The following is a 15,745-nucleotide window of genomic DNA, read 5'->3' on the forward strand; positions in this document are numbered from 1 at the left end:
AAATTGGTGGTCCCTTGATGCCTCAGAACATGTCATACCAACCGATCCCTTCTTCTAGTCATGTTGTGCCACAAAATTTGTTTTCTCCCCAATTCTACTCTTCTGTAGCAACACATTTCAAAAGCTTCTATTCTCTTTTTGTCTAAACTATTTATCATCCATGTTCCACTTCCATACATGGCTACACTCCATACAAATACCATCAGAAAAGACTTCCTGATTACACTTCAATCTATACTCACTGTTAAATTTCTCTTCTTCAGAAACACTTTCCTTGCCATTGCCAGGCTACATTTTATATCCTCTCTACTTCGACCATCATCAGTTTTTTGTTCCCCAAATAGCAAAACTCCTTTACTGCTTTAAGTGTCTCATTTCCTAATCTAATACCCTCAGCATCACCCGACCTAATTCGACTACATTCCATTATCCTCATTTTGCTTTTGTTGATGTTCATCTTATCCTCCTTTCAAGACACTGCCCATTCTGTTCAATTGCTCTTCCAGGCCCTTTGCTGCCTCCGACAGAATTACAATGTCATCAGCAAACCTCAAAAGTTTTTACTTCTTCTCCATGGATTTTAATTTCTACTCCAAATTTTTCTTTTGTTTCCTCTACTGCTTGCACAATATAAAGATTGAACAACATTGGGGATAGGCTACAACCCTGTCTCACTGCCTTCCCAACCACTGCTTCCCTTCTATGCCCCTTGACTCTTGTAAGTGCCATCCGGCTTCTGTACAAATTGTAAAAAACCGTTTGCTCCCTGTATTTGATCCCTGATCCCTGCCACCTTCAGAATTTGAAAGAGTATTCCAGTCAACATTGTCAAAAGCTTTCTCTAAGTCTACAAATGCTAGAAACATAGGTTTGCCTCTCCTTAATCTATCTTCTATGATAGATCGTCGGGTCAGTATTGCCTCACGTGTTCCAACATTTCTACGGAATCCAAATTGATCTTCCCCAGGGTCAGCTTCTACCAGTTTTCCTATTTATCTGTAAAGAATTCTATTTATTATTTTTCAGCCATGACTTATTAAACTGATTGTTCGGTAATTTTCTCACTTGTCAATGCCTGCTTTCTTTGAGATTGGGATTATTACATTCTACTTTAAATCTGAGGGCATTTCGCCTGTCTTGTACATCTTGCTCACCAGATGGTACAGTTTTGTCAGGGCTGGCTCTCCCAAGGCTAGCAGTAGTTCTAGTGGAGTTGTCTATTCCCGGGGACTTGTTTTGACTTAGGTTTTTCAGTGCTCTATCAAATTCTTCACACAGAATCTTGTCTCCCATTTCATCTCCATCTGCATCCTCTTCTATTTCCACAATATAGCCCTCAAGTACATCACCCTTGTTTAGACCCTCTATGTACTCCTTCCACCTATCTGCTTTCCCTTCTTTGCTTAGAACTGGTTTTCCTTCTGAGCTCTTGATATATTGATACAAGTGATTCTCTTTCTCCAAATGTCTGTAACTTTCCTGTAGGCACTATCTATCTTACCCCCTAGTGATATATGCCTCTACATCCATACATTTGTCCTCTAGCCATCCCTGCTTAGCCATTTTGCACTTCCTGTCGATCTCATTTTTGAAACGTTTGTATTCCTTTTTACCTACTTCATTGACTACATTTTTATATTTTCTCCTTTCATCAATTAAATTCACTATCTATTCTGTTACCCAAGGATTTCTACTATCCCTCGTCTTTTTACCTACTTGATTCTCTGCTGCCTTCACTATTTCATCTCTCAAAGCTACCGATTCTTTTTCTCCTGTATTTCTTTGCCCCATTCTTGTCAATCGTTCCCTAATGCTCTATCTGGAACTTTCTACAACCTCTGGTTCTTTCAGTTTATCCAGGTTCCATCTCCTTAAATTCCTATCTGTTTGCAGTTTCTTTAGTTTTAATCTACAGTTCATAACCAATAGATTGTGGTCAGAGTCTACATCTGCCCCTGGAAATGCCTTACAATTTAAAACCTGATTCCTACATCTCTGTCTTACCATTACATAATCTATCTGAAACCTTCCAGTGACTCCAGGCCTCTTCCGTGTACACAACCTTCTTTCATGATTCTTTAACCGTGTATTGGCTATGATTAAGGTATGCTCTGTGCGAAAATCTAGCAGGTGGCTTGCTCTTTCATTCCTTATCCCCATTCCATATTCTCCTACTACTTTTCTTTCTCTTCCTCTTCCTACTATCAAATTCCAGTCCCCCATGACTACTAAATTTTCACCTCCCTTCACTATCTGAAAAATTTCTTTTATCGCATCGTACATGTCTTCAATCTCTTCATCATCTGTGGACGTAGTTGGCATATAAACCTGTACTACTGTGGGCTTCGTGTCTATCTTGGCTACAATAATGTGTTCACTATGCTGTTCATAGTTTAAACACGCTCCTATTTTTTAATTCATTATTAAACCTACTCCTGCATTACCCCTATTTGACTTTGTATTTATAGCCTTGTATTCACCTGAGCAGAAGTCTTGTTCCTGCTGCTACCGATCTTCACTAATTCCCACTATATCTAACTTTGAACTATTCATTTCCCTTTTCAAATTTTCTAACCTACCTGCCCGATTAAGGGATCTGACATTCCACACTCCGATCCGTAAAACAGCAGCTTTCCTTCTCCTAACAACGATGGAACATAAAGAACATTTAACAGCTGTATTTTTAGACCTCATAAAGGATACTGACGTTAAAACCCTGAGCTATGCAAAAAAATTATAAATTTATTTACCTTCAAAACAGGCAACAAATAGTCAAGTCAATGCAGGAGGAGGAAACAGTGTTAAGTGGACGCCAGGCATGGGGGGAAAAAAGAACACTGTGTAACCAAGGCTTGATCTTAGGCTGAATGAAGCCCTTACTTTTTTTTAAATAAACGATTTAGAATCAACCCCCCCCCCTTTGGAAAAATGTATTACATTTGAAGATGGGAAAACTCTCCTCGAAATAGGTGCTTTGTACCACAGAAAAGGACTAAAATATTACGACCACTGAAAATACACCTCCCAGAGACTTGTGCATGCCATAGTTTAAAAAAACTACAACTCCTTACTCTGCCATGATCTCATTCACAAATTAATTTCGCCACTGCTTGAGCAAAGACAACTGGGGAGAAAGACATAAATATTCAAATACTGATGACAGTTTCAATAGCTTCATTAGTGGCTTATTACTTATATTTCTGTTTCCTCCTGAAAAAGGAGAAAATATAAAAAGGAAATGTAAAAAAGTAATTGGATTGTCTTTGTAATACAAATACCTGCAAACAAAAGAAAAAGATTACTACACAAAATGTCCAAATAGAACTCATCTCTAGAATTGTACCATATTTCAGATCCTGCAAGAAAATCCTCAACAGGTTCACAAAACAAGCCAAAACAAATACATATAAAATCAGCAAACACTCTGCTGCAGAGTGAAAATTTCATTCTGGAAATACATATAAAACTCTGAAAATAAAATAAACACCTTGTGGAATATTGTAAGTAGGGAAACAGTAGCAAAAAAATGTAGAATCTCAGAATATTAACACCTCAGAAAGATCAGTTGTATTATCAGACCACAGAAAAATTGCAAATACATTTAATGCATACTTCACACAGGTAGCAAAAAACCTCACACAGCAAAACTCTCAGTATGCAGTAATGAATCAATTCAGATGTAGGTCAAATGATAAAACTCTCCTCCTATACCCGATTAGTGAGAAAGAAATGCTAGACGCTATTAAATCAAAATACTCATTTGTTATAGACAATATACCTGTCTTCATTGTACAGAAAAATGCTCCCTTCATAGTCAAGCCTCTAGATGAATCTGCAACTGTTCACCCTCAGAGGTCATATCCCCCAAAAAATTGGAAACAGCCAGAGTAAAGCCCCTCTACAAAAAAGGGATAAAAATGGATTATCCAGCTATAGGCCAATATGATTCATATCTGGGTGTTCCAGAATAATGGAGAAAAATCTACCAAAGAGATTAATAAACTTTACAGAAAACAGAAACTATTTCTCAGACTCTCAGCAAGGTTTTCTTAAACCCAGATCTACTGACACTACAATTTTGGCATTCCTGAATGACAGTTCAAATGTAATTAACAATCGAGAGTGTATTTCTGCAATTTTTCTAGACCCCTCAAAGGCATCTGATGTCATAAGCCACACCATCTTGTTTACAAAACTACAATGTGTAGGTAATAGGGGACTAGCTAATGAGTGGTTAAAGTCTTACATACAAAATAGAGAGCAAATAGCTGAACTTGCATTCCAAGAATGAAATAACATGAAGATCTATCAAACTGAAAAACTGTGCACTTAGTGTAGTGTACCACAGGGCTCCATTCAGGGAGAAGTTTTGTTTTTGCTCTATGTAAATGAGCTGGGGCCAACCAGCCCACATCATAAGTATAATAAATTTGCTGATGACAAGTGTGTTAGTCAAAGGAATGACTGTTCAGCAATTGTGGAATGAAATCAAAATATGCACCTCAGAAATTACAAAGTGGTTTTCTGCAAACAATCTAATAATAAATATCCAATAAACAGTTACTATGAATCTACGCACAGTACAGAATAAGCAGCCATTAGCCCCACGTATATTTATTCACCAGAAACACAGAAAATGTGAACGCTACTAAGAATATGGATCCACGAGTATCTGAGATGGGTTCCTCTTACAAAATATGTAACCAATAAACTGAACACCACTGTTACTGCATTAAAATTCTTTCAAGTCGCACATCAAAGCAAACAATAAAAAATGTATACTTTGTCACAGCAGATGTAAACTTCTGCAAGATGTAAACTTCTCAGGGAATTTTAGTGCTTTCTCGACCCAAAAGAGTGGCACAAGCAATGGAAAGGGGAGCTCACAAAAGCTTGTGGAAGCCTTTATTGAAGTCCCTCCATTGGATTGTTTATATATTTTGCTTTTTATTAGGAAAATCTTAAGACAATAAAAATCAGTTTGGAGTCAGAAAGCAAGGTATTCACTCACACAACAGAAGACATATACATGTCCAATATTCAAGTACCACACAAATAAAATGGAACATGCCAAGCAGGAAACAAGCTGTACAACAAACTACCTTGTGACATCAAAATTATCAAAAATATTTCGGCATTCAAAACAGCTGTTCATACCTACCTACTGCAGGTGTGTTACTACGGTGTAGCTGAGTCCCTATCAGGTTAAAACCTAAATGTGTATGTTGTTATTGTAATAAATAGTGATAATGGAAAATTTGTATTGTGTTAAGTGTGGCTAGGTAAAACAGACTGCAAAATTAAAAAATCTGTGCACAGCTATCACTTCAGTAAATTTTCTTGCAGCACAAATAAATATTTGTTAGCATAAAGAAGTAGACTACTATGCAACAGGGTCATTCCATGTAAACACGGAATCATTATCAAAAAATTAATTTTTCCTGTGGGAATCTTTTCCCCCGTTACATATGTAGGTTGGGCATTGAATTTTGTTGACAAGATTGATTTTTCCCTCCAAAACCTATTGTTTACTTGTGGGAGCCACTGTTTTGAAGACTATATTGTTAAGTTTGTTCACGCAGAAGATTTGATCAATTTCAAGGTAAGAAAAAAATCATGAAATTTATAATAATTCTTTATGGTTTGTATATCACTTTAAAGTGCATAACTTCTACTTACTTTTGGTATATTTTTAGAAGCAAACAATTAAAGCATGATAAATACAAAAAAAATTATATAACCTAACCCAAAATGTGTAATATGAGTTACCAAATGCCAGTTTTTTTAAAGATTTTCACAAAATACATAAAGTACAGAAACATGCCATTCTGTCCTTCACAGGAGAGTAACTGATAATTTGGTGACTCAAATTTCCTCCTGGAAGCCTTCTCCTGGTATAGGATATTTAATTCAAGTAATGCGAGTTACCTTTATTTATGTAACATGAGTTACTATAATTTTTGTAGGTTTAGTTATAATTTTGAGCAGTCAGATTGGTTCTGAACTACATACAACACAACTAACAATATATTTCAACATATTTAATGTATATTTATCTCCATATGCCACATAAAATCCCATAGGGAATAGCTATTTCTACTTTGCAACATTTTCAATTTTTGCGGAATGCCTTTAAGTGCAGCTGAAAAGATGAGAAGAAGAAGAAGACAGAAATTGAAAGATGAAGGCAGATATGAAGAGTGTAAAATCAAACACAAGGAAATTATGAAAAAATTCAGGAAAACAAAGCAGGAACAGGAAAAATGTTTAAGTACAAGAGAACAAGAAAAGATTGCTGCAGACAGGAAACTGAATGTTAGAGAAAAAGTTGGCAAATACCGGAAGTGCCTAAAGGAAGCATCTTCAGCTACACCGAGTAGTTCTGCTTCTCCACCATATAAAAATATGGTCTTCATTGGGAAAAGCCATATCAAAAGTGAAATGTGTACTTCCAGCATCATCACCCAGAAAACAAAAATGTGTTTTTAGAAGGTTGTATTACACATCTGTTGAACCTTTAGAAGTGGAAAGAATCTCTAAACAAAAAATAAGTGGTGAAACAATAAGTGCAGTGAGCAAATTCTATGAAAGGGATGACATTAGCCGACAGGCCCTGGACGCAAAGACGTTGTGACTGTAAAAGATGACAAAGGTAAGAGTAAGTTGCAAGTACGATACTTGATGTTTTCTTTGAAAGAAGCCCATGCAATGTTTTGTGAAGAAAATGTCAAAGTGATTGGAAAAGTAAATTCGGAGAATTAAGACCCAAACATGTCATGCTTGCCAATAAATTTCCAACGCATGTCTCTGCAGATATCACAAGAATTTCATCTGTGCTATTAACTCTCTTCATAGCATAGTACCTCAAATATCTGAGTGCACCAGTAACTGGCCAGAATTCTTTTCTACGCAGAGCCTACAGCCGACTATTGGTTGGGAAAGTGCATGAAATGCAAAGATTTATTGGCAGTTAAACTTCTTGATTTGTGTACTGGTGTACAAGAGTACGGCATGAAATGGTATGTGTGGTACGAGAGTGATGGCAGAATTTTGAAAGTAGAGAAAGAAGGTACATTACAGAATCTTATTGATCATATTCTTACCATTGGACCTAAACTTTTAGAGCACTGCTACTCTAAGAGAGAACACTCAAAGAACTATCAAAGCGATAAGGAATCCGATGCTAACTGCCATGATGCAAATTGATTTTCCTCAAAATGTTACATGGGTAAGTCAATATGAAATTCAAAGTGCACACTGGCAGCAGAATCTAATTAGTATTTTTACTGCCATGATTTGGCATGCAGGTACTTCTCACCCCTGCATGTTGGTATCTGATAATCTGGACCACACAAAAACACTGTCATTCCCTATGTTGATAGACTTCTTGAAGAACTACCAAAAAATATTAGAGAAGTTGCAATCTGGGTCAGATGGTCTTACTTTCCAGTTTAAAAGCAGATATATTGGCTATACAAGTTCTAAGTCAGAGTCATGCCAAAAGAATTACATGGAAGTACTTTGCAACTACTCATGGGCCAGTGTATGGAATTGGTGGGGCTGTCAAACACCAAGTTTGGTCTCATGTGAAAAGCACGAAATGTGTTGTAAACAATGCAACAGATTTTGTAAAAGCATTGTTGAATTCTTCTTCTAATGTGATAGCAGTTCTAATGGGCGAAGAAGACTTTAGCCAAAGAAACAAAAAACTACATCTCTTGGCCTTAATCAAGAACAAGAACATTTCTAAAATTCATTATTTGGAACTCTATAATAATGAAGTTGTAGGGCACAACTTCATCAGCTGCAGATGAAAACACTAACAGAACAGAAAAATCACTAGATACGAGGGCAGTTCAATAAGTAATGCAACACATTTTTTTTCTCAGCCAATTTTGGTTGAAAAAACCGGAAATTTCTTGTGGAATATTTTCAAACATTCCCGCTTCGTCTCGTATAGTTTCATTGACTTCCGACAGGTGGCAGCGCTGTACGGAGCTGTTAAAATGGCGTCTGTAACGGATGTGTGTTGCAAACAACGGGCAGTAATCGAGTTTCTTTTGGCGGAAAACCAGGGCATCTCAGATATTCATAGCCGCTTGCAGAATGTCTACGGTGATCTGGCAGTGGACAAAAGCACGGTGAGTCGTTGGGCAAAGCGTGTGTCATCATCGCCGCAAGGTCAAGCAAGACTGTCTGATCTCCCGCGTGCGGGCCGGCTGTGCACAGCTGTGACTCCTGCAATGGCGGAGCGTGCGAACACACTCGTTCGAGATGATTGACGGATCACCATCAAACAACTCAGTGCTCAACTTGACATCTCTATTGGTAGTGCTGTCACAATTGTTCACCAGTTGGGATATTCAAAGGTTTGTTCCCGCTGGGTCCCTCGTTGTCTAACCGAACACCGTAAAGAGCAAAGGAGAACCATCTGTGCGGAATTGCTTGCTCGTCATGTGGCTTGTCAAAGACTGTTACAGGCGATGAAACATGGGTTCATCACTTCGAACCTGAAACAAAACGGCAATCAATGGAGTGGCGCCACACCAACTCCCCTACCAAGAAAAAGTTTAAAGCCATACCCTCAGCCGGTAAAGTCATGGTTACAGTCTTCTGGGACGCTGAAGGGGTTATTCTGTTCGATGTCCTTCCCCATGGTCAAACGATCAACTCTGAAGTGTATTGTGCTACTCTTCAGAAATTGAAGAAACGACTTCAGCGTGTTCGTAGGCACAAAAATCTGAACGAACTTCTCCTTCTTCATGACAACGCAAGACCTCACACAAGTCTTCGCACCCGAGAGGAGCTCACAAAACTTCAGTGGACTGTTCTTCCTCATGCACCCTACAGCCCTGATCTCGCACCGTCGGATTTCCATATGTTTGGCCCAATGAAGGACGCAATCCATGGGAGGCACTACGCGGATGATGAAGAAGTTATTGATGCAGTACGACGTTGGCTCCGACATCGACCAGTGGAATGGTACCGTGCAGGCATACAGGCCCTCATTTCAAGGTGGCATAAGGCCGTAGCATTGAATGGAGATTACGTTGCAAAATAGTGTTGTGTAGCTAAAAGATTGGGGAATAACCTGGTGCATTTCAATGCTGAATAAAACAACCCCTGTTTGAGAAAAAAAATGTGTTGCATTACTTATTGAACTGCCCTCGTATATGAGTAGATGACTGGGTGGTGGTAAAATATGACAATACATATTTTCCTGGTTATGTTATAAAATTGAATGAAAATGGTGAGTTTAAAGTTGATGTTATGATGAAAGATGGGAAGTTTTGGAAGTGGCCTGAAAGTAAAGGTGGGATATACTACACTAAAGACAAGCTTGTCAGAAAAGTGAACCCTCCAAGTGTTGTAAATTGCCGTGGTTATTTAAAGTTTGACTGTGATCTGCGACAATGTAATGTGAGTCACTGTATATTATAATGTGAGTTACTTTTTCATTATGTTTTAATATTTATTTTATTGGAGATTAAATGTTTGGAACTTTGTTAAAATACTTATAAGATTTTCTGGTATTGTGTGTAAAACTTACAAGAAATGTTCACATAAAACAGAGCAGACTATTGTATTTTCTATATCATATGCAAAAGCCATTTCTTGGAAATGTAATGTGAGTTACCAAGAATAGTTATAAGATTTGGTTTTATAAATATAGTAATGTAACAATTATTGTGATCTAGGTTTATATAGCATTCTGTATGAAGTACGTTTTGACGTATAAAAAATATTTACTAGAAGCATTTCCTTCTGTTATCTGTCCAAAACTTATAACATAAACATCACTTTGTAGTGAGTTACCATGGGATGACCTAACACATTTTCATCGTGTGAATTTTAAATGTCTTAATTTTCTAATTTGTGTTTTTTATGCAAAAAGGTGCAGTTGTAAACTATGGCCAACAAAGATACTGTAAAACCTGTAAACATTTTCCAATTTCATTAATTGTTGTAAATTCATATGCAATTTATGTATTTATCTGTCCACATAAATCTGTCTTTCAGTACTTATATCGTACACAGGATACCAGACAGAAAACCTTCTTATCTATTGGTTTTACAAACAGGAAACATACACCATTTAAATTTTTATAACAAATTGGATCTATACAGTTAATACTTACAATTTTTATTAACTAGTGTATATTTATAATTTATTTCTATAATTAAAGATACAAATTAAAATTTTTCTAGCATAAGATTCTGTGAGAGTGAATAGCTGCAGTTTTTCAGAAGGTGGGCTTCACACACTTTTTAAAGCTCTGTCGTTCAGGAAGAGAGGTTATATGTCATGGTAATCTGTTCTATAGTTTTGTCCCTGCAAGATATACACCTTTCTGGTATAATGTGGTGTTACAGACCTGGTACAGTAATCATGGACACTTGAGGAAAAAGGTCTTTTTCTCAGTAGTTTTACTTTTTTTTTTACATGCATGACTACTTCCAGTATATAAATGAAGGGAAGGGGTAAGATCTTTAAAGATAGGTTTGCATGGTTTTCTGCTGCTCACTATTTCATTATACTTATAATTGCCTTTTGTTTCCTGAAAACAGTTTTGGCTGTTTTACATTTCCCCATAAAATGATACAGTACTTCAGTACTGAATGTACACGAGCAAAGTATACAGCCCTAATTGTTTCTGCAGTAGTATTGTTGCAAGGAATTATTAATACATAGCTCATTTTTGCTAGTTTTAAATTTAGGGATGTGATATGAGAGATCAATTTAAGATTTTCCTGGATATGAATCCCTAGAAATTTAGTTTCAATGACAGTACTAATGCTTTGATTGCCTATACATATTACCGATTGTATGATGATGTAGTGTACATTTGTGTCTTTTGTGCAGAAAGGATGAAGAAGTTAACTGATCACATGATGCAGTAAGAATGGAAATCAGTATTCATCGTGGATGTAGCTAATTAAGGTGCTAATTTAATAATAAATGAGCTTCCGAGCTGTTGTGAAAGACAATTTCTGTGTAGACTGTTACTGAATTTAGTAATGACTTGTTCCTAAATATTTGTTTAAAATTTTAAGTTACTTTCACTTATGGTACAATCTGAATACGGGACCTATGAGCCTAACAGTCACACTAAGTTGACCAAACAGACAAAATACTGTGATCAATAAAATTATATTTAAAAAAAATAAAAAAACCTGTACAATTGTAAATTCTTGTGTTTATGCATATGCAATCGACTTTCATGGAAGCAGCAAGCTGATAATGCCTGTAAAAAAAAGTATTACAAAGATGGTCACTATACCTTACTCCTGAAACCATATGGACTGTATATTAGGCCTATAGATTAGTGTGCCCTTTCTTGTGGCATCCCAAACTAATATGAAAAGGGTTTTCATACTGCAGAAGCAACCTTGAGGATCATAGCAAAAGAAAAATCAGGAGCTTCTTGCAAACACCTATTCATTAGACAATATTCTCACAGTTTATGCCACGTATATACCAGAAACTATAATGATAGTCAAAGAAGACAATAAGGCCACAAAAAGAAACGTGGATATTCACAACTATGAAACAAGGCATAGAAAGACTTTCATATGGTTAACAGAAGATTAACAGCAAAAAGCCCCTAAGTCGAAGGAGCAGTTTTTAATAACTCGTTACCAAACGAAGATACTGACGGTGGATACTTTTAAAAAGCGAGTCAAGCAGTGGCTTATCTAAAAATGCCCTTGTAACTTGAATTTATAAGAAAATGTAAACTAAAAAAAATTGTAAGTTTAAAAACTTTTCACTTCGTAGAAAGAGCACGTGCATATAAAATTGTGTTACGAGCAATAAAGTGAAGTTGAAGAGAATAGAAAATTCAGCTGCATATTTAACTGCCATTTTTTCCCTTGTGGCAAAATAAAGGTGTCACATTTAATATTGAATATGTTCTCCTCTCACAATTACTGACAAATTTAATACAACTAGAAACTTCAGTCACTGTAACTGCCGAACACATGCGTATTGACTGACGAGACCGGTAGGTACCTGGCCAAAGCACAAAGAAATAACCGTAAAACTACTGAATTTATTTTGCACTTTATTCCAACATATAAAATGACTGTGCGTAATGGTTAATCATCAAAATTATTGCACCTACCTCCTGTTGTCTTCGGAACTGTCGTGCTGAGACATCTAGCAAAGTTTACCCGTTTACTACTACTGCCGGCCTCTACATTACTTATTTTATGCAGCACACGACATGTAAGAGCCGAAATATGCCTAGATCGCAAGATGACATGCACGGAGACAACCATTGCGTAAAGTTTGAAAACCTAATTCTGTAACTCTTACAGCGCGCACGGATAGCCAACTTGAGTTTGCCACTGAACACAGTTCTTGCCAAAGAGGTTCTTATCAACAAACAGACCGGCAGATAAAATCCTTCACCACGTGATCATACGAAGGAAAATAAAAGCGTGGCACCTGTAGCCTAAAAGTTCAACATTCGCTATCACTAGCTATTTTCATTTTTGATAAATTGCGTTTATCGAAAAATTTTAACACAACGTCGAACCTTCGCAGTTTCTTAATGTAAAACTACTCATGTAGCCTAACAGCACGGAAGAATACGCCAATACAGTCTCTCTTGTGTTTATGTCCCTGCGCGTCCCCCCCTGAATCAATTCATGATAACGCAGCCTCGTAGTTACATCATTTTTGTTGAAAATATGACAACCATGCTTGATCCTCTGCCCTCTCCCAAGATCGCCGCATGCTTATCGAGCGGCAGTACCCAGAGGGTTCAAGGACTTCTCGACCTCCGAAGAGCAAAGTCCAGTTAGAACGGTATAGAACTGACCAAACGGTATAAAGAGCGCATGGGCTCCATCGTTTACTTGTTAAGAATATCTTCACTCCACTGTTTATAGTCAGTGGACGCATGTGGTACAAAAATTACAATAGCTCCGTAACTACTTAATGGTGCCGGTATACAAAACACAAAGTTAGTAAGGAAGCTCTTAGTTTTCTAAAAAGGATACTGCACATCATTACGTTATTATATACAAAGACCAGACACCTCTCGTTGGGTAAGGGGGGAGGGAGAGTAGGAGAGGACTAAGCTGAAAGGAAAATGCTGCATATATAATGTGTGAACATAGAGATATACTAAATAGGGAAAGCCCAACTGCTGTAAAACATTACGTATATTTATAAGAATTATACGCAGTATTACTAAAGAAATGACGCTTTATGTCTAAAAAAATGGGGAAAGACCTAAATAAAAAACTGACATCTCTTACCCTTTATGGGTTCTGGCAGTAGTTACGACTGTAGGAGACAAATGTTAGGAATACGAAGTGTGTTAAAATAGTATTCTTACAATTAAATGTTGGCAGTCAGGAAAACAAAGTTGGAATGCAGCACCACCTAATGATTGTTTACAAACTCACACTAGTCGTCGATTGCTTACATTTTCACTGTGGGTGAAAGCAAACAATAATGGTGTCGATTATCGTTGCTCCCTTAAATCGCAAAGTGTGCGCTGTATTTCGATTTTCACCTACAAAAGTATGTACAGATGCTCAAAGCCATCAGGGCCTATGACTGTTTTATGGGCCTACAGTAATGAGTGATGGAAGGACTAGACAATAGTATCGAGACTTTCAAAGTGGCTGTACCAATGTGCATGATGAAAAGCAGAGTGGCAGGCCCACGATCTAGACAAGTTAAATCATTTAACTAATAGCCCAGAAAATGTGATCTACATTGGCAGTTGATGATTGGTACTCTGCATGATGAATTTCCTGAAGTTGGATATGCCCCTGTTTACCCAGCTGTCATGGAAAAGCTCGGATATCAGAAACTGTGTGCAAGGTGGGTACCTAATATGTTTACTGACTAAAAACAAAGATCAAAGAATGTCAAGCAAACGAAAGTTTTCGGCTGCTATCGACGAGATGGAGAGTCGTCTTGCCACATTCTTCGAGATACGGATATCTAATACTGGTGAAGAATCAAAACAACAGTCAATGCGGTGGCGCCATTTAACTTCACCAAGGCCGAAAAACTTCAAGCTCCTTACTAAAGTAGAAAAACAAAGGCCATCGTTATCTGGACGAAATGGGCAACATTTGATTGATCTCATGTAATGAGGAGGAGAAATTACAGGTGACATACAGCACAAATATTCACCAAATACAGAGGTACCATCTAATCTCGACGGCGTGGGAACTCTCGTGCAGGATAGCACTACTCCAGGCCAAGGCTCGTTCATACATGGCAGCCCGTAGTATTCTCCAGTCTTTTCAATGGAAGCTTTTTGACCGCCCATCCTACTGTGTCGACGTCGTACCTTTTCTTGCAATTGAAGTAATGCTTTGTTTCAAAACGACGAGAGACTCAAGATTACCACAGACAATTGTATCATTTTTCAGCTGTGTAATTTCTATGTAGAGAATCTGAAGTGATAGATGCTTTTAGGAAACCAGAACACCAATAACCTTTTTCTCAGGAATATATATTTTATAAGGCCGAATGGTCATCACGTTTCCAAGACATTACACCTCATTATTGCCTCGTCTGTGACATAGAATATGGTATAAATCATTCATGAGTGGTTTAGATGTATAGTATGCTGTGTGTTTTAATAAACGACATAAGAGAGGCAACGGTTATGATGGTGACTTGCCTGTGTTGTGAAATACTATTCTACAGCCACGTCAGTACCAAAGTCCCGCAATTGCGAGTTGCAAGTGCAACACAAAAGTATTATCTCACTTCCCATTGTACTGCACATTAGGGTTTCTTCCCATTTCACTTGCATATGCAGTGCGGGAAGAGTGATTGCATGAATACTTACGTATGTCTCTATGGGCCTGTAGAGTATTCCTAAATTCTTCACTTGGTTCTGGTTCTTGAAACTTTGGGACTAGACTTTTGTCCGATTTTACCACTTATTTTCAAGTGTCTTATAGTTCAGGCTGCTCAGCATTTCTGTGGCACTCTCCTAAGAATAAAACAAATCTGTGACTCTTAATACTCCTCTTTTTTCGCACTTTAATATTTGCCACAAGAGTTATTGTGTACAGGTCCCACAGAACTGAGCACTAACCTAGAAAGGATCATATTTTTTGCAAGCACTTCTTTTGTAGACTAACTGTGCTTCTCAGCATCCTCACAATGAACCGTGGTCTGCCAGTTGCTTTATCTGGTACTGACTGTATGGGTCTATTCCATTACCTATAATCAAAAATTGTTAGACACAGGTATTCGTATGAATTGTCTATTTGACATTTTAGCCACCAAATACTACATTGCTGCGTTTTGTGAAGTACACAGTTTTAAATTTCTGAACATTTAAAGCAGGAACAGCCACACATTTGGCACAGAGCAGTGTTCTTGCTCACATGCCAAAGCTCTCTTGCATGCCTGCACACTTCCCCACTGCCACACAACACTGTATGAGCATGAGGAGGGTGAAGAAGGGGAAATTGCAAGAATACATTAAGGTGTCAATGCAGTTGCACTGCATACAGCTTGATATCATATTTCTCAACAACGTAGATCACAAACGAAACAAGTTTACATTATTATTTAATTATATTTGGCACCCTGAAGACATAATATAATTTTCATCTGGTACAGACTACTGCCGTACAGACACACACAGACAGTTTCACAGATTTCTGCACTCAATTTGCCACATAATCGTGACTTAGCTTAGTAAACGAAAAAAGCCTTTCACACACATATGTTGATAGAAATATTTTATCACAT

At 37.4% G+C, this 15,745-nt stretch overlaps 1 protein-coding gene across 1 annotated transcript in view; it reads right to left on the reverse strand.

The window, feature by feature from the left end:
- LOC126481159 (glycine cleavage system H protein, mitochondrial) overlaps positions 1 to 12,633 on the reverse strand; it is an 83,988-nt gene extending 71,355 nt beyond the window's left edge. Inside the window, exon 1 of the mRNA XM_050104728.1 lies at positions 12,126 to 12,633. Within this exon, the coding sequence (XP_049960685.1) occupies positions 12,126 to 12,282 (157 nt within the window). The 5' untranslated portion in view covers positions 12,283 to 12,633. The remainder of the gene's footprint in view (positions 1 to 12,125) is intronic.
- Positions 12,634 to 15,745: the final 3,112 nt, after the last annotated feature.

This window comes from Schistocerca serialis, chromosome 5, assembly GCF_023864345.2.
Source record: "Schistocerca serialis cubense isolate TAMUIC-IGC-003099 chromosome 5, iqSchSeri2.2, whole genome shotgun sequence".
NCBI classification, from domain to species: domain Eukaryota; kingdom Metazoa; phylum Arthropoda; class Insecta; order Orthoptera; family Acrididae; genus Schistocerca; species Schistocerca serialis.